At 43.5% G+C, this 26,558-nt stretch overlaps 2 protein-coding genes across 4 annotated transcripts in view; one reads left to right on the top strand and one right to left on the bottom strand.

Moving 5' to 3' along the window:
- GPN1 (GPN-loop GTPase 1) overlaps positions 1-14,710 on the bottom strand; it is a 19,384-nt gene extending 4,674 nt beyond the window's left edge. The window contains exons 1-10 of the mRNA XM_074582389.1: positions 14,208-14,710; positions 14,027-14,120; positions 12,909-12,948; positions 11,946-12,012; positions 11,185-11,222; positions 10,564-10,642; positions 10,369-10,463; positions 5,593-5,638; positions 3,471-3,617; positions 1,077-1,159 (exon numbers count right to left, since the gene is read on the bottom strand). Coding sequence (XP_074438490.1) covers positions 1,077-1,159; positions 3,471-3,617; positions 5,593-5,638; positions 10,369-10,463; positions 10,564-10,642; positions 11,185-11,222; positions 11,946-12,012; positions 12,909-12,948; positions 14,027-14,120; positions 14,208-14,369 — 851 coding nt within the window. The 5' untranslated portion in view covers positions 14,370-14,710. The remainder of the gene's footprint in view (positions 1-1,076; positions 1,160-3,470; positions 3,618-5,592; positions 5,639-10,368; positions 10,464-10,563; positions 10,643-11,184; positions 11,223-11,945; positions 12,013-12,908; positions 12,949-14,026; positions 14,121-14,207) is intronic.
- ZNF512 (zinc finger protein 512) overlaps positions 14,561-26,558 on the top strand; it is a 26,472-nt gene continuing 14,474 nt past the window's right edge. Inside the window, exons 1-5 of one of the 3 annotated variants that reach the window (XM_074582387.1) lie at positions 14,561-14,633; positions 18,243-18,301; positions 20,071-20,279; positions 22,222-22,314; positions 25,616-25,699. In XM_074582387.1, the coding sequence (XP_074438488.1) occupies positions 14,616-14,633; positions 18,243-18,301; positions 20,071-20,279; positions 22,222-22,314; positions 25,616-25,699 (463 nt within the window). In that variant the 5' untranslated portion in view covers positions 14,561-14,615. Of the gene's footprint in view, positions 14,634-15,178; positions 15,227-18,242; positions 18,302-20,070; positions 20,280-22,221; positions 22,315-25,615; positions 25,700-26,558 lie in introns of those variants that run through there. The other 2 variants (XM_074582386.1, XM_074582388.1) reach the window with 2 other exon arrangements.

Raw genomic sequence — 26,558 nt, 5'->3', positions numbered from 1 at the left:
ATACCTTGCCCAGATACTCCCAGGTGCATCACAGGAGAACCATCAAAGACCCATCTCAACAAGCCTAGAGAAGCACAGAGGCACAGTGGCAGGCAGGAAATCCAAAATCAGGACTTGAAGAAGGGATACCCTATCCCGACTCCTCCCAGGGCTGTCCCAGGGGAACCATCAGCCCCATGGTCCAGGCATGAAACCCATCACCCGCCTCACTGCGAGCTCTCTGGATCGTAGAAGATCTGGAGCACAGAGAGATGGCTGCCTAGGTGTGTGGGACATATGATGGGATGCAGGGAAAACACATTTGGGAACAGCACAGGAATTATTATGGGATGTTTAGGGGAGGAACCAAGGTGGGAAAAAGGAGGGATTTAGGAGATCTGGGGAGGAAGACGTGTGGGAAATAGAGGGCTAAGGGAAGGAAAGGGTCTATTTGCATGTAGGCAGACTAGGCAGTAGCAGAGCTGGAGGCATGCCCAGGCCAGACTAATCAGATCTGGGAGCATGAAGCTGTAGAGGCTTCTCTCTGTCTATCCAATCCAGCATGATATATTTTTCTCTAACAATAATCTGTGGTCTGGTTTAGGTACTTCCAAGTAATCCAAGTTGCTGGATTTGTCTTCTAATGTTATAGAGCAGCCTGGCAGTATTTCATGGGGAGGAATCCAGCAAGGAGCAATTTCTCAAAGAATTACTGAATTTCAATTCAGTAATTGAAATATCAATAGATATTTCAATATCTATTCAGTCTGTCAAACTGATCTGCCAACTTCCTGAGGACAATTCAAACCTTGATCATCGTATGGAATCAGAGGAAAAAAGTGACTTCACAGATTTGCTGTCAGACAGCTTTTACTTTTTCACTGAACACCTAGCACAAAAATTCATCACTGAATAGTTCCTTTTGACTGCTGCTTTTAATGCTGATTGAGTCAGCATTTTAATGCTGAGTTTATTAGAAACCCTAGACTACCTTGGCTGTGAAAAGTGAACTGTCCTTCAAATCAAAGGAGTGGGCTCATGAATCAGTAACTTCATCAAGTACTTACTGGGTCAGGGACCAAAGGTTATCACCTTACCTCTCATATTCATCTACAGCTTTAGAAAGCTGAACAAAAAAATCATCCAGGCCTGTGCCGAGCATAGCAGAAACACCGACCACCTATAAAACAAAATCATATACCAGAATTGAAGAGTAACTGAACCAAGTTTTTAGGAAATTGATGGATGATCAAAGCTGGGAAGACTAAGCAGTACCTTTAAAGAACGAACCCAAAACCACCACTAAACTAGAAAAAAAAAAGGGGGGGGGAATCTAATAATATCCATTTAGTCATCTCAGTAGCATAAGAGTATGCAGTAATACTTCTGCTTCTGTCATTCCTACTTTCAACCTCTTTCTCCACCTGCTGTTAATGTTTGCTACCTCCAGTTTTAGGTGGTTTTTGTTTGTTTTCTTTCTCTCTTTTATTTAACTCTGGAACCTGGGTTTCCCTGTCTGTTCTACAAATTTTACTACAAGGGGAAGTAAACAGCAGCTAAAAAAAAAAAAAAAAAAGGAAAATCTGACTCTGCACCCATCCTTGTACCTTCAATCTCAATACCCTACAAAACACATAGTTAAGACAATACAATGCCTAAACATAATGAACAAGATAGGGCAATTGAAAAGAAATATCAAGTCTTTCTTCTGGTTACTTGGTTATTGTTAATAATCCAAGTTCTCATTCTGGACCTAGTATTTTAAGTGGTTAGTATGATTGCAGCAATATCAATCTACTAGATTTAAAGAGCAAAATAGACCAGAAGAACTGATCTTTTGCCTCTGAAGTTCTGTTTAATACTTTGTATTTAGCTGAAGCACATTTTAAAAGGTATCTAATCCAATCCCCAGAACAGCAAGAGATGGAGAATTTAATCAGTTACTATGGCAATACACTCAAAATGCACACCTGCTTTGTAATTTGAACTTGTCTGTCATTACACTTCTGGCCATTTGTTCTGCTTTTATTAAATCAATTATATAAAAATACCTTTAAGACTTACCAGCTAGTACTTGGTGACCCTTTAGAATCTTATATCCTCTAATGAAAATTCTCCCTCTTTTTCATTAGCAAGACAGTCTTAACTAGTCACTTTCAAAGCTAAGATTTTTACAAGTCTTGCATTTTTCAATAGTACAGTAAGTATGCAGACAATCAAGTATTCCAAAGGATCTTAAGAATTAGTCTAGGCACTGTGCTAATATATATTAATATTTATACTTTCACTGCACTGAAGTATAAGCTGCCTTCTACTCTATAATCCTCTGCATATATCCTGCTTTCCAGTCTATTATTCTAATAGATATGACACGCATACAAATAGTTGATTAGCAAAACAGTTGATTAGCAAAACTAGGAAGTACTTTAGTCCTGTATATGGCACCACTACAATCCATTTTGAAATACCGTATATTGTTCCACATAGGGCACATATAATATTTTTGTTCTGGCTAAATTAGCATTATTTATCTGAATGGAATCACTTATTTTCATTGCTTTTCTTGTAATATCCATAAAGCCATTTGCTTGCTTTTTCTTAAGTAAAAGCTGATGAAAAACCACAATTAGCCAAACCCTTTCAGCACAGGCTATGGGATCATTAATATCCTCCAATGTATAGTATTTTCAGAGAAAATGAATGGACCTGTCCTCTCAAAACCTGGTAAGTGGAAAAAACCCTACTTTTTCTTGTGTCAGCAAATATATAGGGGTTTTTGTTTGGTTTTGAGATTCCTTCCCTTCTTCCTCCATAGTAAATTGCCCAACTATACTCGACACTTTCAGAACAAGGAAAATTCTCTCAGATGGGAGACACTGGAATACAGAACATTACTTCTTACCAGCCTATCTTAGCTTTCTTCTGACAATTAATCATAATTCAGTATTAAATGATTCAGGCTGCCACTCAGTGTGAGAAGGAACTTAAGTTACTTTATGTTTAAACCAGCAAATCCTCACCCCCAATGCAAGGCTCATCAACAGATTCTAGTTCAAAAGGGCAGTGCAAAGACCTTTTACAGAAGGACAGAATAGCTGTGGTTGGAAGATACCTCTGGAGTTCATCTAGTCCAACCTCTCCACCTCAAAAAGCAGGATTAATTAGAACAGGTTGCTCAAGGTCTTGTCTGAGCGTGTTTTAAGGATCTCCAAGGATGGAGATTCCACAATTTCTTTGGGCCATCTGTTCCAGTGCTCAATCAATAAAATTACAGTGATTCTTTTTTTTCCTCTTCTGTTTAAACACAGCTTCCTGCATTTCGCTTCGTGTCGGTTGCCTCTTCTCTTTTCACTGGGCATCGCTGAAAAGAGTATGCCTCTGTCTGTCTTACTTTCTCCCATCAGGTATTTATACACATCAATAACATCCTCCTTGAGCTTTCTCTTCTCCAGGCTTTTATGAAAAGTAGTAAAAAAAAGGAAGCTTCTTACCTTCAGCGAACTGTAAAATTCATCCAACACTAAACTCATAGAACGAGTCAGATTACTGACATAGGATGTCTCCTGATTCAGGGCATCCTGAAAAGTCTCGAAGTCCTGCATCCATTCCACTGCAAAACTGTGGTCAATTATATCAGTCTGGAAGCAGAGAAAATTTTCATAAGTAATGATGAATTCTTAGCCTTAGGCTGTTAAGTGGACAAATAAAAACTTTCCACTTTAAATTTACTTCCAAAATGCTAATCTTTTCAAAATATTTAACCCTGAAGTTTTCCAAGCTCTGTTTTTAATCAAACCAACTACTTGAATACAGGAAGAGAAGACAAACAACCACTATCCCAGTTTTAAGAAGGTGTGTTTAAGGAAACAATTGCAAGTCTAAAGGCTTCTATTCTATGGTTTATTGGAAAGGGGTATCCAAAAATTGCATACCATACAAGAAAGTTAAGTTGTAATGAGATAGCATGACTGAGGCCAGACAAGAACAGTCCTAATTGAAGATCCTATCCTTTCCTGATTGTCTTGGAGATCAATGGACACTAACAGGTGAGATGGTGCCATAATTTTATATAGATTACTACGTAAACAGTCTATTAAAGAGTTTTATGAACATATCTTACCACACGTATATCCACTATTGTGACAACATAGAGGTGTCTAAAACTCTGATATACTTCATTTCCCAGCACCAATAGGAAGGAGGAAGATAGATAAAGAAAGTATTGCCTAGCATTACTCAAGAGATTTGAGACAGAACTGAATCCATCTAGGGTCAAAGCCTGACTATTTAAAGTTAGCTTGATTAAATTCTATAAATGAAATTAAATCAACTCTAGAAATTACTTTTTCCCCCCCTCTGCAAATCTTAACATTTCTTAAATCTATGTGTTTGTCACTGCACGTATATCAGTTCATTCAGATTCTTCCATTCTTATCAAGAGTCAATTTTAAAATGCTAGTCAAAACTTCAAGTGCTGTTGGCTTTACTTTTTACCAAAGGCTAAACAACCAATCAAAATGAAGTTTACAGTTATGAATCCTAAGCCTTGGGCCTATCTTTCCTTAAATATACTGATGAAGTCCCATTTCTTTCAGTCTTTCAAAACAGGTTGTTTCTTAAGAGAGAATCATTTTCCTAGCTCATGCCTTCTTCTACAGAAAAAGCTTAACAGCTTATTCTAAAATTACTGTCTAGAGTCAGAAAGAAACCAGTGTATAAAAACTTACTAAGTAAGAAAGCAAATACCAAAGACATGCATGTTTTGGGTGACTGGGAAGACATGTGTAATTGGAGTACATCAGACACTAATCCTACTCGGTTAGTGTGAGGTAAAATTTCACATTCAAAGCATGAGTTTTCTAGAGGAAGTGTATGGGATATATATATATATATGTGCGCACACCCACAAAGCTTGCTATGTTGGAGAGCAATTCCTTGAACACAAAGGATGTCTGTGGGGAAAAGGAAGAGTATTCACATCGAAAATCTAATGGGATTCTTTTAATACGTGAAATTGTTATGTTTAAAGAGGCTAGCTGTTAAGTTCAAAAGCATTCCTTTAACGCTACAAGTACCTTACACAACAGTGGAGGTGCATCCTTAGGCTAGTAAGTATCTGCTTTCTGGCAAATACTGGCATTTTTCTAGTGTCACTGATCGGGACTAAACATCTTTTGTGAAGCTTTGCCTCCTACAATACGTGGGACTCCTTCCTCAAAACAGGTAGGTATTACACAATTCCCACTTTGAGTCATCAGCCCTCTGCTGAATAGAAATAATTAACGATTAAGACAACGGTTCAGAGTAAGCAGGGGACTGTAAGAGCAGATTCAGTAATGAACTTACCCTTATGTTACAAAGTTAAGTTTCCTTATAGCCTAGGGTTAAGGCGCAAAAGGTTACTATCTTCTCTAACTTGAATGTTTCCAGTTCTTATTGTGCCTTTGTATACCAGATTAAAGACTCTTTTAGATTCAGTTTTCAGCCTGCAGTTCCCTCTCAGCCTCTCTTTTCTAGAAAATCTGTTCTTGTCATGAGACAAAGACAATACAGCAAAGCAAGCTAAACAGAACAACGTTCTGCTAGGACATAGAAACCATAGCTTTAACTTACTTTGTTCATGACAACAATGAAAGGTAGTTTCGTCTTGTACAGGATACTGGGGACACACACACACACAAAAATTAAAAATTAATTTAAATCTCACTAGAATAGAAAACAACTTAAGCATAAGGCAGACAAGACTTGTGCAAAACTGAATACATTTGACCTCAAAAGATCATTATTTTCCTCCGCATCAATCAAAATGTAATTTTCACCCAGACCCTGCTTACCATAGTTGAACAAAATATGCCCCCCCTTCCCCCAAGATGTAAGTGCACACCTGTAAGATATAAAATGTCCTTCTACATACCCAGTTGATTTGATTACTATTTCTATGACTTTCAGGTCCCAATTTCTAACTCTCTTTGCATTTTCTAATTATTTTGACTCAAACCTTAGGTTCTGTGATATTATTTGTGAACTAAGCAATGAATTTAAATAACTCAAAACATCTATAAAGTGACACTAGCTTGAAACATGAGCTTACACATTCATTTCATTGTATATATTCTAGCATCTTTTGCTCAACACTAATGTCAGAAAATGCAGCATGTGATAAGACACGTTTTGCATACTCCTATCACAGTGATATATAAAGCTTTTGACCTAGGATTGATAGGTTTTTTGAAAAACTTTTAATAACATTTACCAGGAATTATGACAGCTCTAGATACATTCATCTTTACATAGGTATTTAGTCCCTGGTTTAACATGAAAGAAAACAGATAAATCCATGTACGAGGAGGAAGACAATAAATCAAGAACTCCATGCTATGCTGAGCTCCAAACAAATCTTCAAGAATCACTGGAAGCATCAATCATATTTAAAAAAATAGAAAAAAAAATATTGTGTGTTTACAAGAATGAGCTTAAATTAGGCTATCTTGACACATCTTAGATAAATGACTTTATAAGCAACCGGCAATGTGTTATATCTGATGTAACTGGCCTTCAACACACTAAGGCCTCATGGATTATTTAATGCTGTCAGTGGGAGTTTTGACCCAATGACAACCCGACCCAGATGTCCATTGGCACCTAAATTATTTTGCTTATCCAATGGGAAAACCACAAAGACAGAGAATAAACAAAACAGCAAATTAAGTGGATATGAGGCGTCAATGTGCACTTGCAGCCCAGAAAGGCAATCGTATCCTGGACAGCATCAAAGGAAGCACAGCCAGCTGGTGGAGGGAGGTGATTCTCCCCCTCTACTCTGCTCTCATGCTGCCCTGTCTGGAGGGGGCACTGTGTCCAGCTCCGGGGGCAGAAGACAGACATGGACCTGTCGGAGCGGGTCCAGAGGAAGCCACGAAAACAATCAGAGGGCTGGAACACCTCTGCTGTGAAGAAAGGCTGAGAGAGTTGGGGGTGTTCAGCCTGGAGAAGGGAAAGCTCCAAGGAGACCTTACTGCGGCCATTCAGTATTTAAAGGGGGCTTATAAGAAAGACGGAGAGAGATGTTTTACCAGGGCCTGCAGTGACAGGACAAGGGACGATGGTTTTAAACTGAAAGAGGGGAGGTTCAGATTGGACATAAGGAAGAAAATTTTTTATCACAGTGGTGAGGCATTGGAGCAATTTGCCCAGAGAAGCTGGTCAGGCTGGACGGGGCTTCGAGCAACCTGATGTACTGAAAAACGTACCTGTTCATGGAAGTGGGGGCGGACACGATGATCTTTGAAGGTCCCTTCCAACCCAAACTATTCTATGATTCCCCTCCAAAATAAGTATCAGAGAGACACAGCAATCAAGCAGATGAAGAGGGCTTTAAACTAGATTTGAAGGGGGGTGGGGACGGTACTGGGCTTGCTGGTGAGGTGCCAGGGCGTAGTTGCTCAGTGCTCGTGGGCCAGAGTGTGAGTACTTCTGAAAGCCAGAAGGCATATCACACCTCAAGGGTCAAAACTACACACACAACTCCCTCTACGAAATGCTTATACACCAATGCACGCAGCATGGGGAATAAGCAGGAAGAGCTGGAGGTCTGTGTGCGGTTGCAGGGCAACGATCTCATGGCAATTACTGAGACGTGGTGGGACAGCTCGCATGACTGGAATGCTGTCATGGATGGCTACGTCCTTTTCAGGAAAGGTAGACCAGCGAGGCGTAGTGGTGGAATTGCACTCTATGTGAGAGAGCATTTGGAATGCATTGAGCTCTCACTAGGGACAGATGAAGAGAGGGTCGAGAGCTTATGGGTAAGGATTAAGGGACAGGCAAATATGAGGGACGCTGTTGTGGGTGTTTATTACAGGCCACCTGATCAGGATGGGGAAGCTGATGAGCCTTTCTACAGACAGCTGAAGGTAGCCTCGCACTCGCAGGCCCTGGTTCTCATGGGGGACTTCAATCACCCCGATATCTGCTGGGAAGACCACACAGCCAGGCATGCACAGTCCAGGAGCCTCCTCCAGTGCATTGATGATAACTTTTTGACACAGGTGGTACAGGAGCCAACAAGGCGAGGAGCACTCCTGGACCTGGTACTGACAAACACAGAGGGACTAGTGGAGGACATTAAGGTTGGGGGCACCCTAGGTTGCAGTGATCATGAAATGATAGAGTTCAGGATCATGGGTACTATGCACAAAACATCAAGAAGTAAAATTACAACCCTGGATTTCAGGAGGGCTAACTTCAACCTCTTCAAGAAACTGCTTGGAGAGATCCCGTGGACTAGGGCTCTGGAAGGCAAAGGGGCTCAAGAAAGCTGGTTGATATTCAAAGACCACTTCCTCCAAGCTCAGGATCGGTGCATCCCGAAGAGCAAGAAATCGGCCAAGAGACACAGGAGACCTGCATGGTTGAGCAGGGAGCTTCAGAAAAAGCTCAAGTGGAAGAAGGAAGTTTACAATAAGTGGAAGAAGGGACTGACCCCTTGGGAGGACTACAAGAATGCTGCCAGAGCGTGCAGGGATGAAACAAGGAAAGCCAAGGCCGCCTTGGAATTAATCCTGGCCAGGGATGTCAAGCTCAACAGGAAGGGCTTCTACAAGTATATTGGAAGCAAAAGGAAGACCAGAGAAGTTGTGGGCCCACTGTTGAATGAAACAGGAGCCATGGTGACGGAGGATGCGGAGAAGGCGGAGTTACTGAATGCGTTCTTTGCTTCGGTCTTTACTGCTCAGCCCAGCCCTCAGGAGTCCCAGGCATTAGGGGAATTAATGGGGAAAGAAGACGACTTCCCTTGGGTTGAGGAGGATTGAGTGAGGGATCAATTAGATATTCACAAGTCCATGGGCACCGATGGGATGCACTCGAGAGTGCTGAGGGAGCTGGTGGAAGTCATTGCTGGGCCGCTCTCCATCATCTTTGAAAGGTCCTGGAGAACAGGCGAGGTGCCTGAGGATTGGAGGAAAGCCAATGTCACTCCAGCCTTCAAAAAAGGCAAAAAGGAGGAGCCGGGGAACTACAGGCCGGTCAGCCTCACCTCCATCCCTGGAAAGATGATGGAACAGCTCGTTCTGGGTGTCATCTCAAGGCATGTCGAGGAAAAGAAAGCTATCAGAAGTACTCAACATGGATTCACGAAGGGGAAATCATGTCTGACTAATCTGATAGCCTTCTATGACGGCATGACTGGATGGATAGATGAGGGGAGGGCGGTAGATGTGGTCTACCTTGACTTAAGCAAGGCGTTTGATACAGTCTCCCACGGCATCCTCATAGGGAAGCTTAGGAAAAGTGAGCTTGATGAATGGACAGTAAGGTGGATAGACTGGTTGAAAGACAGAGCTCAGAGGGTGGTGATTAAGGGCACAGAGTCTCATTGGAGGTCAGTGACGAGTGATGTTCCCCAGGGGTCAGTACTGGGTCCAGTCCTCTTCAATATATTCATCAGTGACCTGGATGAGGGGATAGAGTGCACCCTCAGCGAGTTTGCCGATGACACAAAGCTGGGGGGGGTGGCTGACACACCAGGAGGCTGTGCCGCCATCCAGGGAGCCCTGGACAGGTTGGAGAGTTGGGCAGAGAGGAACCTTATGAAATTCAACAAGGGCGAGTGTAGGGTGCTGCACCTGGGGAGGAATAACCCCCTGCACCAGGACAGGTTGGGGGCTGACCTGCTGGAGAGCAGCTCGGTGGAAAGAGACCTGGGAGTCCTGGTGGACAACGGGATGACCATGAGCCAGCAATGTGCCCTTGTGGCCAAGAAGACCAATGGCATCTGGGGTGTATCAAGAAGAGCGTGGCCAGCAGGTGGAGGGAGGTCATCCTCCCCCTCTGCTCTGCCTTGGTGAGGCCACATCTGGAGCACTGGGGCCAGTTCTGGGCTCCCCGGTTCAAGAAGGACGGGGAACTGCCGGAGAGGGGGCAGCAAAGGGCTACCAAGATGATGAGGGGACTGGAACATCTCTCTGATGAAGAAAGACTGACAGATTTGGGTCCCTTCAGTCTGGAAAAAAGACAGCTGAGGGGGGATCTCATCAACACTTATAAATACTTCAAGGGTGGGTGTCAGGAGGATGGGGCCAGGCTCTTTTCAGTGGTGCCCAGTGACAGGACAAGAGGTAATGGGCACAAACTTGAGCATAGGAAGTTCCACCTAAACATGGGAAGGAAATTCTTTCCTGTGAGGGTGGCAGAGCACTGAAACAGGCTGCCCAGAGAGGTGGCGGAGTCTCCAGCTCTGGAGACACTCAAAACCCACCTGGATGTGTTCCTGTGCAACCTGCTCTGGGTGACCCTGCTCTGGCAGGAGGGTTGGACTAGATGATCTCCAGAGGTCCCTTCCACCCTATGATTCTATGATTCTATGACTGCATTTTCAGCTTTTCTTACCTGCAGGCATAGAGCATGTTGGACATAAAGGTGATAGGGTTAGTACTGCGAGAGGTGTCCATCACATAAACAACAACTGAAGGAAAAGAGGAAGCCTAGAAACAAAAAATAAGTTATTTAAATGAGAAGTACATGCTGTTCAACAGCCACTTCTTTCACACAGCCTCGCTGTCAAGTCATGTAGAAAACACTTACCAAGGCCTCAGTTATGATGGTTCCTGATGCTGACCAGGTGAAGACCTCAATTTGCCCTGGTGTGTCAATAATAACATACCTGTTAAGAAGTCACCCCCGACAAACAATAAGGGAAAATTAGTTAAGCACAAGATTCTGTTCTGACTAGATTACCGCAAGCACGTAATGGCAAATCACATGATTATTCTGTTACAGATCAGAAAAGCTTCTCCCAAACAGTGACAAGATTTACGGGCATGCCTGAAAATTTCCTGTATGAATTTTGTAACTAAGAAGCACGTACTCTCCTCAGAGTCTATAGAAGTTGAAGACATCGATACGATAGACACTTGGTACTGCAAACTCTTCAGAAGAGTTAATTGTTGCCTATTTGAACAGTGCATGAGAAAAAAAAAATGACAGTCTAATGGAAGACAAGAAAAGCATAACTGGAATTAGCAGACATTTCTTCAATGTACCTGAAGAAAGTCTAGTTTATCTGTTCTAATTCTATGTTCTTTCCCTATAAAATTTACATCAAGGCTGAAAAACAACTACAAAACATTCAGAGAAATTTTTAAGGATTTCACATTTTTCCCCACACCGACCACAGAAAAGTAGAACTTGGTAGAATGTACTCACTTGGAAGCATTTTGTCTTTTTTCAATAAACTTCATCACCTGATTTAAAAAGAAGGAGTATACTTTGTATTTAGGCTCACAATAGGAAACTTTCATAACCATTTCATAACAGAAACTACATTAACTTGCACAGCTGCATGTATGTATTAAAAGAAGGTTAGTCTCTAAGCTTTTCAATGTGTGAAAATGCCCTACTCAGGAAGGGTGGAAAATGCTCAGACATTGCACAGGTCAAAGACAAGCTTGATTTTGTCTGTGTTCTAGTACCTGGCTAAAGAAATGGTATAACAAATGCAGTTGTTCCCTAGCTTTTTATACTAAGAGACTGTGCACTCTCTCAGTTCCCACCCCAGTGCTGATTAAGCATTATGATTTAAGAGCGCAGTCAATTACCAAATAACCCTAGGAAAACTTAACCCATCTCCAGAAGCGAGCTTCCTTACTTCAAAATCAAAGCATTCACATGAAAGATTTTCCAGTGAACACAGTGCAACAGAACAGTTATGTACAAAGACTGAAGAATGTTCTGTATGTGTGTCTTCTCAATTTTACTTTTAAAAAAGCCAGAAAACTGAAATCTCTCAGAAGAAAGCTAATGAACTTTGCTTGCTCTGCAAAATACATGGTTCTGTATGGAGAATGCTCTAATTCCAAAGAGGCTAACCAAACACAGTGCTCTCTGAGACTCCAAATACACAAAATACCCCACAGTCTCCCAGCACAGCATTTGTAGCACAGTGTCACATAGGAACAACCTCATACCTGGTCAAATCTTGTAGCAAAGAGATTGAGAGAGGTCACTATTCCACCGTTTGGGCCCAGCCCATATCTAGATGCTTCATTTAGGAAAGCAGATGATTATTCAGACCTCAGAGGGCTTCTTTTTCAATTATGATAGTAGTTGGCCACGTACAATGAACACTGGATACCTTGCACCAAAAGACAACACCCCTAATAGACAATTAAGTCTTCTAAGTGATGCAGTAGCATAACAAATAGAAAGTGGTCTCTCTCTTGCTCAAACACATGTGATCAACAAAAGGAAATGGGGCTATGCCGTGGCTTCCCCTTGCCATTATTCAAGCATTACCATTCCAGACAAAGAGAAAATATATGTATGTGTATACATCAAAGCCATCTTTGTCTTTCCTAAAAGATTTACAACACAGCCAGTAACTCAGAATTTAACAATACCCTGAATTCACCTAATTTTATTAATTAATATCGGATGTTTTGCTGGTAACACATAACAGACAAAATCAAGAATACGATCTCCCACCACATCTGAGTACACATTTCAGTTTGGTATGTAGGTGCATTATTTGCTTTACTGTGTCTGTTAGCTATTACTGGAGTTTAAACGTATCATTAAATAGTGCTTAAGGAGGGTGCCTGGCCTTGTGTTTGGGTATTGAGAGTAGTGACCCTAGAAGACAGCATGTACTGTACTTTGTTTCTTTGAACATAATTAGTATACAGATCTGTACACATGAAAAAGGATTTTGAAATCTTAATCTCTAAGCTGACGCTTTGAGTATCTTTACAACATTCTTTCCCATTATCATTTAAATTCTGCTAAAATTTACTTCTGATCTTCATGTAACATTCTGCATTGCTGCAATCCCCAACACCTCCTGCCCCCTTTATTGTAGTGTGCAGAAGTGACAGACTGTTTTCACAAAATCTGATATTTCAAGTATCATTGTTTAGACCAAAAAAGGATACTGTTTCATGACTTCTTTGTACTTCACAGTGTCCCTGATATCTAGAGGAGGAAGATGTATAAAGAGTTTTTAGACATTACTTTCAAAATATCCTTCTTCATCAATTCACTGATAGAGGAAAGCCCTTCTTTTTCTAGCAAGTCTCCTTTTGCCTCAAGTAATAGATTTAGCCCCAACAGAAAAAATTTCCCAAACAGAATAAATAAAACGTAACAGATTTGCTATGCTCTCAACATACATATGAAACCCAACGTAATTCATGTGAAACACCACCAATTTAGGTATTTATCAGTAACCTCTTCAGTTGAATTTTATTCTCAGATGATCAACATCAGTTAACAAAGCACACATATCTAACTGTATTACTAGAGATCCAGCACTGGAACAGATACTCTAATTATTCATCTGACATCAGTAAAACAACTTTGGTATCCACACTGCCTTTCTTAGCCTCTGCAGAGGCAGGCTGACAACAGAAAGTTTAACAGACAGGACCCTCACAAACCTAATGACTGGCAAGCCCTTTGGAATAGCTAAACATAAGGTCTGTTTTATTGTTAAATAAAGGTATTTTCTCTAAAATTCATGTATTTTTAAGTGCTTTAAATAAGTTATTTGGTAGCACATATGGCTACCACTGCTCTGGATGTAAGGAAGCAGATCAAATCTGCTAATATGTTCATTGCTGACAAAGAAAAAAAAAAAGAATCCAAACACACTAAATCACACCAGATAATGTAAAAAACGTACAAATGCAATGGAAGAATGCCTTTGATGCTAAAAACTGTCATGTTAAAGATTGATAAGACAAAGGAACTAAACAATAAATAAATAAATACAAAAATAATAAATTAAAGCCCTTCGTGCATTAGGACTTGGAATCTCTTTAATGAAAGAGAATATGCGCAACCTAGCCAAATATTTCACACGCCCCTCTTCCCCCACTTCCGCGGAACTCATGAAAAACACTATACCAAAAGTGGTTTTATTTACTTACGGTAAAACATACTCCCTTTGTTCTGGCAGACTCCACAGACACGCCACACCTCTGGCCCGGGGCCACCCCCTCCCTCACACCGCCACCACCCGCCAGGGCCCAAGCCCAGGCCGGGGACTCACCGATGTTGGCGGGGAAGGGCAGGTCGTGTACGGCGGGGTCCAGGTTGATCACGTACGGGGGGCAGCGCTGCCCGTGCAGGTGGGCCGCCAGTCGCTAAGGGGACACGAGGAGGCGTCAGTCCCCGCCGGACACGGGGGTAGCGCTCAGGTAAACCAGCAGCTCCCCCCAGCCGCCCCTCACCTGCACGAAGGTGGTTTTCCCGGAGCCGGCCATGCCCAGCACCAGCACGCACACCGGAGGCGCCGCCACCTCGCTCGCTGCCGCCGCCATCTTCCCAGCACCCTCTTGTCCTTCCGGGGCGCGGCAGGTCGGTAGCAGGGCAGCCCCACTGCACGCCGCCATGACGCGCGCAGGACACGGCTGCGGTCCCGGCGCCGCTGGGCGGGTATGCACCGGAGGCTCGCGCGGCCGCCTCGCGCTGGACGGCCCGGTCGGGCCCGGGGGAGGCGGGCAGAACCCTCAGGCAGGGCGCGGGCCTCGGGGCCGGCCGCCGCCGTCGGGGGGCGGCCGGAAGCGGGCGGCCGGCCGGAAGCGGGCGGGCGGGGCGCGCGCTGACGTGGCGGCAGCGGCGGCGGCGGCGGCAGCAGCATGCGGGGCGGCGGCTCGGTGAGTGCAGGGGGAACTCGCCGCCGGTGCTGCCGGTTGCTGCCCGGGGGATGCGCGGCTGTAGCTGGTCTGCGGCGTGGGGGGGCGGGGGCGCACGCGCATAGAGCCGGAGGCCGCTACCAGATGGGCTCCACCGTCGGGCTGGTGGGAGCGGGTCGGCGCCGTCGCCGGAACAGCCGCGGTGGGACTTATGCTTCGCCTAGGGGTCTTGTTGGGCCTGCGACCGGAGAGAGAGGAGGCCTGGGCAGGCCGGCGCTGGCTTGTGCGGGCGGTGTGCTCGGTGTGCGGCCCCGATCTGTTTGCCCCCGTGCGGGTGGGCGAGCGGGACCCGCTGCGGGCTGCCCGGAGAGCCGCCGGCGACGGCGGAAGCGCCTCTGCTGACCGTGTGAAGGCCTGGCCGCCCCTGGCGTCGATCCTGGGGCGCGGCGGGCTCGGCTCTGCTCGGCTGAGGGCCGGGGGCGATCCGGAGCAGGGCGCTGCTGGCTCTCAGCGTCGCTCGGGAGGTTTGTCCGAAAGGCGGTTGGTGCAGGAGGCGGTGACCGTGAAGCGTGCAGGCAGACATGGAAACGTGGGACGTGCTCTTGCTAAGAAAGGTTGGGCCAGGTGATCCTTTAGGTCCGTTCCAACCTGGTTTTCTGTGATTTGATGATTCTGTGACTGAAACAGGGAGTTCCCCAAAGGGTGTTGAGCCACCAGGTCGTGGGGGTTTTCCCTCGGGGATAGGAAGGGGATTCTGCCCCTCTGCTGCGCTCGGGGGAGACCCCCCTGCAGTGCTGCCTCCAGCTCTGGGGCCTCAGCACAGGAGAGACACGGAGGTGTTGGAGCGGGGCCAGAGGAGGCCCCGGAGATGCTGGGAGGGCTGGAGCCCCTCTGCTGGGAGGACAGGCTGAGAGAGCTGGGGGGGCTCAACCTGGAGAAGAAAAGGCTCTGGGGTGGCTTTATTGTGGCCTTTTCAGTACTTAAAGGGGGTTTATAAGAAAGATGGGGACAAACTTCTTAGCAGGGCCTGTTGCAATAGGAGAAGGGATAATTTGAAACTAAAAGGAAGGCAGATTCAGACTTGGTATAAGGAAGAAATGTTTTACAGTGAGGGTGGTGAAACCCTGGCCCAGGTTGCCCAGAGAGGTGGTGGATGCCCCATCCCTGGAAACATTCCAGGTCAGGTTGGACGGGGCTCTGAGCAACCTGATCTGGTTGAAGATGCCCCTGCCCATGGCAAGGGGTTGGAATAGATGGCTTTTAAGAGTCCCTTCCAGCTCAAACCATTCTATGATTCTATGTCAGTGCAGGACACTCAGTGCTTCCACTGACACCTCTCCTCTGTAGCTGTAGGATGGAGTCATTAGCAGTTAATACATCAGTCTCCTGACCTCTGTGAGAGTTCCTGTGCTATGCTTAAACACCATCTTTCCAGATGCGTTTAAGCATCTGGAGTAAGATGGAGCAGCCTTTCTCCAGCAGCAGGCAGTGTTCTAGGTCACAGAAATGTCCCACAGGCTATAGGGAGGCAGAAATGGCCCGCTTGCTATTGAAATTTCTTCATCTTTTCGGGCTGTAGGTCTCTGTTTCCCTTTTCCTAACCTGTGCAAGGAAGTTGGCTTTTTTCGTTTTCTGTCTGTCCAGCCCGTGGGCATTCCTACATACTTTAGGTCTCTGTTTTCTAAGAGAAAGTACACCATATAAATAAAAAACATCAAAAACTTAAACAGCAGTTTCTCTAGATATTTCCTTCATAATTACTGCGATCAACTTTTCAGAAAGGAAGGCTAGACAGATCACCTGTACTCTCTTTTTTTATTGCAGATTCTTAACTGTGACCTAAATTCTTCATAGTAATCTTCACTTTTATGCAAAATTTTTTAATTCTAAAAAAATAATATCTTAAAACATGTGCCATGTTTGCCAGTCATCTAGGTTCTTCTAATGGTAGATTAGGCCATCTGATTGCAGCAGACTGTGCCTTCCTGTTTGTTCATTTTTATTGTTATAACTTCACAAGCCCGATTTTTTTTCTAGCTGCTCCTCAGTGAGGTTTCTCCACCTTTCTGATTAGGGGTTTCCCCAAACACAGCTGTTTGCACGACTAGGTGCATGTAAACCATATCAAAGTAATACAAACACAAACATCCAATTTACTTTTCCTCCAAAGAAGACGATATTTGATTGTGGAGTCATTGATCAAGCAGTTGTGAATTTTTTTCTTTTGCTGCTTCCCTAACCTTTCCATGAGAGGAGATGCTGGTGTTGGGGGCCGAAGGAGAGTCTGACACTCTGTAGTCACAGTTTAAGAACACATCTAGTTATGTCAGCGTCTGCTACTGAATTTCTTACCTGGTGGTTAGGGTGTGTCGCTGACTGTGGTCCTGGGAAGAGTGAATTGCTGCTTGTTCCTATGCATAAATTGGAAGACAAGAGCATAAAAGATGGATTGAAGTTAAATTTTTTCCAGTGCGTTTTTTTTCAGTGGTGAATTTCATTTGCCTTGAAGCTGCCTATTCCATAGTTTTGATACAGCACCTGAAGTTTCTCAGCATCTCCTCTTGACAAGTTATCACATTTTAATGACTTCTTCAAATTCTGTCATATCCCTTTTCACTGTTATCCCCAGATAACGTGTAGCATTTATTTCTAATAACTAAAACACTTCATAGTGTGATCCTGTTGATAATATGCATTTCATTTTTCTGTAAAGAAGATAGTTAATTTATCCATATTCTTTCTTTTCTCTTCCCCCTGCCCCCAGTTTCTTAGCCAATTCCTGTACATGGCAAAATACTATCTCTGTTTCTAGGTTACAGTTCTGGTATTTCATGTACTTCTACTGAGCGATGATTTTTGTTTCTAGTCTGTATAACCAAGATTTTTGTCCTGGGTTTCCCAATTAAGAATGACGTCAAGTCATTATTATTATTTGGAAGAAAGTGATAAACGATTGTCCACACGCCAGGAAGAATGTACAGCAAATGAGTTGTTTGTACTGACTTGGGAATGTCAGTGGTATCTGTTAAATAGCATGTCTTAATAGGAGCATAAGAATCAACAAGTAATAAGTGACAAAAAGTCTTTGTTAAGTAAGGAGGAGGATTCTGTGATGTGGATAAAGTGAACATCTGGGCAGCTGATGCAGTGTGACAAAATAATTGAGATAAAAAATGAAAACAGGTCATAAAAGAGACTAGAGACAATGTTCTTGGTATGGTAAATGCAAGAATTATTTCATTAAGGAAAAAAATAAGTACTATGTAAAAGATAGTAAGCGAGGATCTAAAATATTTGTCATTGTGTGATAAAGTCTAGGCAGAAAGCAGGTACCACTGAATGAATTGGAGACAAAGAGCACTCCATCGTGCCCCAATGCAAGGGGAATAATTGGCTTTCACATGGGCGATGTAGAGGGGCTCATTCCTATTTTGATTCCAGTTCTAATTCATCTGGAGTTGAAAAGGTTAAACACTTCCTTGTTGCAGAAAACAGTGGTTACCTTTTCAAAGGATGGTACACACATCTTCAAAGGGCAGGTGATTGTGTTTAACTGAACAGTGAAACATGCAAAAAGAATAAAAAAGAAGAAAAATTATGCTGCTAATGTGAATTGTTCTGCTTTGTTAGGACACCAGGCCTGGACATCACAGACAACAGAAGGTCAAGAGGTCTCTGGGAAACAAAAAGTATGTGAATGTTTCTTGTCTAGTTTGACTGAGGGCAAGAAAAAAGCTGAGAGATTCCTATTGGAAAACCATATCTGGTCTTTACAAAATATTTTGAATTTTAAGAGCTGCAATGATTTTGGTTTGTGTGATGAGAGTCTCAGCTGACTTTGCTCATTTGTTTGTAGGAAAAGTGCTTTTCTGACCCTTCAAGGGGTATTTGCTTTCATTTATTGTTTTTAAAAGGATTTTAGTATTGGGAAGAGAAACATTTCATGTTCAAGACTAAATGGTGTTCCAAAATCTATGTATTTTGAGTGTGATTGCAACTGAAAGGCTTTAATTTGAGAATTCTTCTCCCCGTCCTTCTGCAGTACCTTCTTAAACATAGTATATACTGATCTGACCTGGCACCAGTGTCCCCCACTTACTAATTTCTGGATCGATGTGTTAAAACATGTGAACTCCACAGCTCAGGTAGTGGGAGGGTATTAGTGGGGTGGCCATCACAGTCATCATTTAAGCGATCTACTTATTTCAGTTTGTGAATTGTGGTAGCAATGTGATGTGTTGAAAAGTGTTTGTGTTTTCTGTTCTTTCCTGTTACATTAACGGTATTTGCCCAGAGAATAGATAATCTACGTTTCCTTCACGCCTAATAATTTTGCTGGCATAGCGTCCAGGCATTTCAGGGCTGTGAGAAATACTTGAGAATAGTGTAGCAAAGTTCCCTCTGATCTCTAGGAACAAAAATCAGTGCTGCTGACTAGTCTAAATTAGTCTTAATGTAATGTGATATACTATAAGTCCGTTTTCATTGCTGAAAGCCTTGCTGGTTAAAATTCTTACTAGAGTTAAGTCTTAATTGTGTAGTATCAGCTCTGACTCTGGGAATATGTACTGAAGGAGACAGTCCTTTGTGGGACAGCGTGTGAGCTGGCACAGGCAGGGCACAGAAACAACCACAAAACTACAGATGAAATGCAAAGAGTAAATTTATTGTCGTTACCTCGCCATACCTGGGGGATCCTTGAAGCAGCACCCTGGCAGAGGCACACAAGCGGGAGCTCAGGCACCGCGAAGCTCAATCTATGCTCAAGGATCACCGAAACTGCTCTTTTCACCTGTATATCAGCGATTCACATGGACAGAGTTTACCACTGTGCTTTGATCTTTCCCACAGCAGGGCAGGAATCTCAAGCACAGGTGCCTCTATCACAGGCTTATGTTATGGAAACACAGATGCTCTACTTGTGCCACACATTAGACTAAACAACAGTTAGTATGGTATGTGTGTTTTTCTACACCTCAGCTGCAGGTCACTTGAGCATGTTTATAATCCTCCTCGCAAATCTTTCGTTATTTTCCCACAGATGGAAAAGGTCTAATTTGTAATGGTGGACTGTAGAAGAATTCTTATAGTTGACATTGGTTGCTTAAGGACAAATGGGTATTTTTTTAAATTGAGATTAACTTGTGCCTGCTTCTTAAGTTGAAGGTTTGAGGTAGGATGAATATTTCTTTTCCGATCCTCTTGAGTAGCTTTCTAATTTCATTCTCTAAAAGATCTACTGAAAAATAACATTTATGATGTTTTATCTTGCTGGCATTTTTCAGCTCACAAAACTCAGGAGATTCAATGAACTGTGAGATAAATTTTTAGAGTACTTGGGAAGATGAAAGGGATGTTGTCTGTCAAGTTATTGTGGCTCTGTGTGTATGTATGCATGTACATATGTCTATATATGTATATGTACATATACATATAATTTCAAGTTGATGTTTTCCAGGTCTAAGCAATTTGAGGAGGTGGAAACTACTGCTCTAGGACTGAACGGTAACTATGATGAGACAGTCAGCAACGTTTCTTCTGCCTCACCGAAGAGTCGAGTGAATGAAAGTGCAGAGTCCAGAAGCAAGCGGAGCATTCGCAGGCCTGCTTACTGGCTGGAAATGAGAGGAATAAAAAACAGCATTAACAAATCTTCAGAAAAAAAAGGTACTCGTCACTCTTGGCTAGATGCAAAACTGTTTTTCTCTCTGGTTCTTTTATGAGAAATTAGATGACTACTGAAAGACGTGCTGCAGTTCACTCACAAATTACAAGCTTGGTAATGCTGCTCATGTATTAGGAGAAAAAAAACCTTCCCCCGCTGCAGAAACATAGGTAAAATTCTCTGATGTTACGCAGTTCCTTTTGAGCGACATGTCTATTAAAATTAGTGATTCTGTGACTGGACTGTTTTATCTGTAGAAGAGATATGTGTGAAGATTCTGCCAATCATATCAGGAATATGCTTTGAGAGCTTTAAAAATAGAACAAACAATACTAGAGATGTGGAAAAGGGGACCGTTCAGCAGTATTCTGGATTAGACATGGCTTTTGTGGTTGATAGATTATTTTTTTTTTTAATTTTTTTTTTAAGGATGTTTTTATTTCTCTTATTTTCTCACTTCTGTCACTTACTGTTTTCTGATTTGCAGTGGTTTGCGTCTTACTATGAACATTCAGATTTCCTGGCCTAGGAGCTGTTTTCCAAACTTCTCGTCTGACAGAGAGCCAAAACTTTGCTTTTCTTGAATGCACTTTCTTCTTATCTCTAAGTTAGAATCTGTATTCCATCCTGTTGTAAGGAGAGCCAAATCTGGTAGCTTGATAGAAGCGAGGTTGCTGCAGCTCCACACCCCCAGGTCCAACCAGTAGCGAGACCAAGTGTGTATTCCTGTGGATATAAACACATGTATACACAGCCAGCCACACAGATCAACACGAAGAGGCACGCTCAGCACTCCCACAAACAGCACCAATGGCCTCCATCCTGCCTCCCTCTGTGGCTGATCAGGGTGTTAGTGACAGAAAAGAAGCATATATAAAAAGTGTATATACAAAGAAGTGCGTGTATAGATACGTTTGTGTGTGCACACGTATATGCTATCTGGATCGCTCCTGTAGCTTGACTTAAACACTCAGTCTACTCTGTATCTGGCCTTTGGGTGTCGGTCTCCTTAGTTGCTGGCACATGGACATATTAGCCCCCAAGGCATGCAGAGCCACACCAGTTGCTGGTGTAGACCTCCTTACAGACAGGCTCACGCTCACAGATACTGTGCTCCCCTAGTCCCACTGATTTGGTGTCAGGCATGACCAGACTTGTATAGTGACCAACCACCTGTTTACAAGCAAGTGGCCCTTTTTATCCTCTTGCACCTCTATTTTCCCACACTTGATCGTCCCCAAATTAGCTGATTCTCTCCCTCGCCCTGCCTTTGATACCATTCTTAAACATCGCAGTTTTGTGTAATTCTGAATTGTTCTTTGCTAGTGTCCTATGTGTCACATAACCCTAGGCATTAACACTATACTCTCCCTTTTCACCACTCCCCCTCTTTCCCCTTCCAAAGGGTGGTCCAGAGAGTGGCTCCCATTGACTCGTCCTGGTGGGTCTCCTGGGACAGACCTGGGAGGAAGGTGTCTGTTTCTGAGTCCATAATTTCTGTTCCCCGTTGTGCTTCTGTACTTCTCAGTGGTCATGGAGATAAGCCTTTGATAGGCCTGGCAGGATATTATTTGAGTTTCCCCACCTGCCATTGTTTCTCGCTGCTCCTTTTTGTGTGAGTGCAGATGAGCTTTTTATGACACAGCCTAGCGCCTTCCGGCTCTCTTCCTGAGTATTATTTTCCCAAACCATGCTATGGCACTGTTTCTTCCATATATATATATATATGGATATATAGATATATATATATAGATATATATATATATATATGGATATATGTGTGTGTGTATATATATCCCACTGGTGTCCATGTGCTTTACAGAAACTACTTTTTTTTTTTTTTTTTAAGTATTGAATACGAGGATAAGCTGAGGCAGCAGCAGCCTCAAAGTTGTTACCCGGACTGAATAATGAGGCTGAAGCGTTTCTGTTCTTACTCATTAGCAGGAGAAGTACTATTGAAATGCAAGAGGAAATCTGAGCAAGGGGAAGGTGAAGATCTTAAAGACTCTCCCAAGAAGAAGCAGAAGATTTCGGGTAATACAAATAACTTGTAATTCCTAGTTACGAGCTTCCAGGTACTTCAGACTTTCTCTCTGCCCAAATGCCATCCTCTGCTGTCTTCCACCTCTATTTCTGATCCTGGGTATTTTGTTACAGCAGACTGTTGACTAGTTCTGTTTTACAGTGGGAGGTGATTGTACTGATTTCAGTCTCTTAAAAGTCTGATGAAGAGAGGGAGGAAAGGAAGTAGGGAAAGTGTAGGCTAGTCTGCTTCTTTTCATTTTCCCAAAAGATTCTGGACTAAATAATCAGACAAATTACTTGTAAACGTCTGGAGATTAATGAATAGATGATAACAGCAATATGGGTTTGTTACAGAGAAATCAAATCAAACCACTTAAATTTTCTTTTACCACAGAGACGGGGGTGGGGAGGGAAATACTTAATATCATAGGTCTTTCATGCCTTCAAAGGGTTGTTAATCAGTGGTTAGGTGCAAAAGGAAGTGTACAAGTGGTGACAAGTAGGAGCAGGTGATACAGGAGAGGCATACATTTGCTGTCTAATCTTGCAAGGATGAGGTAGGAAAGCCAAGGCCAAGCTGGAGTTGAATCTGGGAATGGATGTGAAAGGCAGCAAGAAAGGAAGTACATGAACAGCAAAGGGAAGACTAGGGAAAGCATGAGCGCACTGCTGAATGGGGCAGGGGAGCTGGTGACAAATGACATGGAAAAGGCTGAGGTATTCAGTACTTCCTGTGCCTCAGTCTTTATCCGTTAAAGGAATCCTTAAGGAATCCCAGGTGCCTGAGGCTGGAGGGAAACTCTGGAGCAAGTCACTGAACTTTACACTCAGTGAAGGAGGACGAGGTTAGACCATTTAAACATACTGGACATACCCAAGTACCCTGGGGCCTGACAGGCTGCACCGAGCGCTGAGAGAGCTGGCTGATTTCATTGTGAGGCCACTCTTGATTATCTTTGAAAGGTCATGGTGACTGTGAGAGGTTCCTGAAGCCTGGAAGAGAGCAAATATCACTCCTATCTTCAAGGACAGAAAGAAGGAAGATCTGGGGAACTACAGGCCGGTCAGCCTCACCTCAGTCCCTGGGAAGGTGATGGAGAGAATCCTCCTGGAAAGCATTTTCAAACACATGAAGGACAAGATGGTGATTGGGATCAGCAAATCATGCTTAAGCAATCTGATAGCCTTCTACAATGAGGTCACTAGCTTGGTGGACGAGAGGAGAGCAGTAGACATTGTTTACCACAACTTTAGTAAGGCTTTTGGTGCTGTTTCCCACAGCACCCTCATAGACGAGCTGCCGAAGTACAGGTTAGATAAACGATAGATTAGTGGATTGAAAACCAGCCCAGAGGGCTGCGATCAGCAGCACAAAGTCTAGTTGGAGGCATGTCACTAGTGGTGTACGCCAGGGGTAAATGCTGGGGCCAGTACTGATTAACATTTTCATTAATGACCTGGACAGTGGGACAGTGTGCACCCTCAGCAAGTTCACAGATGATACAAAGCTGGGAGGAGTGGTGGTACACCAGGTGGGTGTGCTGCCGTTCACGGGGACTCGGACAGGCTAGAGAATTAAGCAGAGGGGAGTCTCTTGGTTCATCAGTAGGAGGACTGTAAAGTCCTGCAGCTGGGCAGGAATAACCCTGTGTACCAGAACGTGCTCAGGGCTAACCTTCTGGAAGCCAGCTCTGCAGAGAGGGAACTTGGGGTCCTGGAGGGGACAGCAAGCTGACCATGAGCCAGCAATGCACTCGGGTGGCAAAGGCAGCCAACAGCATTCTGGGCAACATTAGGGAGAGCATTGCCAGTAGGACGAGGGAGCTGATCCTCCCTTTCTGCTCAGCACTGGTGAGGCCACATATGGAGTACCATGCCCAGTTCTGGGCTCCCCAATACAGGGCTGCAAAGACGATTTAGGGACTGGAATATCTTTCCTGTGAGGACAGGCTGAGAGACCTGCAACTTTTCAGTCTGGAGAAGAGAAGGCTTAGGGGGAATCTTCCCAGTGTATATAAATACTTGGTGGGAGGGAATGAACAAAAGGAAGCCAGACTCTTCTCTATAGTGCTGACTGACAGGACAAGAGGCAATGGGTACAAATTAAAACACGTGAAATTCTATCTAAAGAAGAATACGCATTTTTACTGTGAGGGTGGTCAAACCCTGGCACAAGTTGCCCAAAGATGTGAAGTCTCCATCTGTGGAGATACTTAAAACTTGATTGGACATATTTTTCGTCAGCCTACTCTAGCTGACCCTGCTTGAACCCCAGGGGTTGGACTATGTGATCTGAGAAGGTCCCTTCCAACCTAAATGTTTCTGTGATTTCTGTGAAATAGAAAAAAGTATAGAATGATGGTTCACAATCTGTCCTAGGTTCAATTCTAACTATTGTTTTTGTCACCAAAAACTTCTAAGTATGTAGACAGCACAAAACTGAGAGAGACGGCAAGTGTCTTGGAGAAGAGGCTAAAATTGAAAGTGTTCTTGATGTTAGAGAAACAGTTTAAAAAACAGAATGGAATATAGTGTGTAAAATTAAAGATACTGTAATTAGAAAGAAATATTAGCAACTGTAATTAGAAAGAAATATTAGCACAGCTGAAAGACAAATAACAACCTTCTAGGTGTCAATTCTTCAGAAGAGGATTTGAGTTTTATAACAGATCAAAAGCTGAATAGGGACCAACAGTGTCACACTTGTTTTTAAAAAGGCAGATGTTATACTGAGGTGTTTAAGCAGGAGTGTAGGCTATCAGACATGCAAAGTAATTCTTTTGCTCTAATGCAGGGTCACACTTGGAGTGCTGTTCCCAGCAGTGAGCACTGCAGTTCAGCAAACGCGTGGACCAACTGAAGAGAACAGGCATGAGAAGCGAGCAAAAACCATAACCAATGAGAAAATACTGAAACAATAAGAGTTGTTTAGTCTGAAGAAAACAGGAATGGGACTGTCCATTTGGTTGTCAATAAGTCGTTAGGTTGGCTCAGCCATACTGTGAACAGAGGATGTTTCAGTGTGAAGAGTTCCCATCCCCTGAAACTTTGGGTGTGAACAACCATACAGATTACAAAGATCTGGATGGGACTAAAGCCAGCAACTGTAAATAGCTATGGATTTTGAAGAGGCGTAGGGAACATAATCTCGAAATTACTTTAAAAAACCCCCAAAACATCTAAAATTTCTGAATGAGTAGCTTTGAGACAGCAGACTAAATAGCAGCCTTCTAGCAAAAAATCTCTGCTCTTTTTGTAACAAGGCTTGCAGAATTAAGTCTTCTGGTCTTTCCTGTTTGTGTTATAACAGGGAAAAAACAGCAAACTGGAACACAACAAAACTCCAAAACAAAAGGCCACTGTGTTCAGAAAGAACTGGAAACCTATGGCGCAGGTAAGAAGCAGTTGCTCAGAATTGTTTATAAAGCAGTTTGGGCTGGAATATAGTTAATTTTCTTCATAGTAGCTAGTATGGGGCTATGTTTTGGATTTGTGCTGGAAACAGCGTTGATAGTGCAGGGATGTTTCAGTCACTGCTGAGCAGTGCTTAAACAGAGTCAAGGTCTTTTCGGATTCTCACACCTCCCTGCCAGTGAGCAGGCTGGGCGTGCACAAAGAGCTGGGAGGGGACCAGCCAGGGCAGCTGACCCCAACTGATCAAAGGGATATTCCATACCATATCACACCATGCTCAGCGTATAAAGCTGGGGGAAGAAGAAGGAAGGGGGGAAATGTTTGGAGTTATGGTGTTTGTCGTCCCAAGTAACCGTTACGTGTGATGGAGCCCAGCTTTCCTTGAGATGGCTGAAACCCTGCCTGCCAATGGGAAGTATTGAATTAATTCCTTGCGTTGCTTTGCTTGCATGCGTGGCTTTTGGTTTAGCTTTTAAGCTGTCTTTATCTCACTCATTGAGTTTTCTCACTTTTACTCTTCCGATTCTCTCCGCCATCCCACCAGGGAGGGGGAGGGGGATGGGGTGAGCGAGTGGTTGCGTGGTGCTTAGTTGCCAGCTGGGGTTAAACCACAACATGGCTAAAAGATAAATGTGATTCTAGGATTTGAGTCTCAGCAACAGCTGTGTTTCTGGTGTTTCCATTTTGTTGTACACTTTACTGTTGACAAGGAAGAACTGGCTGCTGTCCTTTGGCATTGTGTCAGTACTGCAGAGCAAGACTGGAGGGACTGTATACTGCCTAATAGTGTAGTTCTGTGTGGTTTTACCACTGCATAGTGGAACAGTGAAGGGGGAATC

This window comes from Larus michahellis, chromosome 3, assembly GCF_964199755.1.
Source record: "Larus michahellis chromosome 3, bLarMic1.1, whole genome shotgun sequence".
Classification (NCBI taxonomy): Eukaryota; Metazoa; Chordata; class Aves; order Charadriiformes; family Laridae; genus Larus; species Larus michahellis.
Note: the sequence above shows the minus strand (reverse complement) of the source record. Positions and strands in the feature narration are given on the sequence as shown.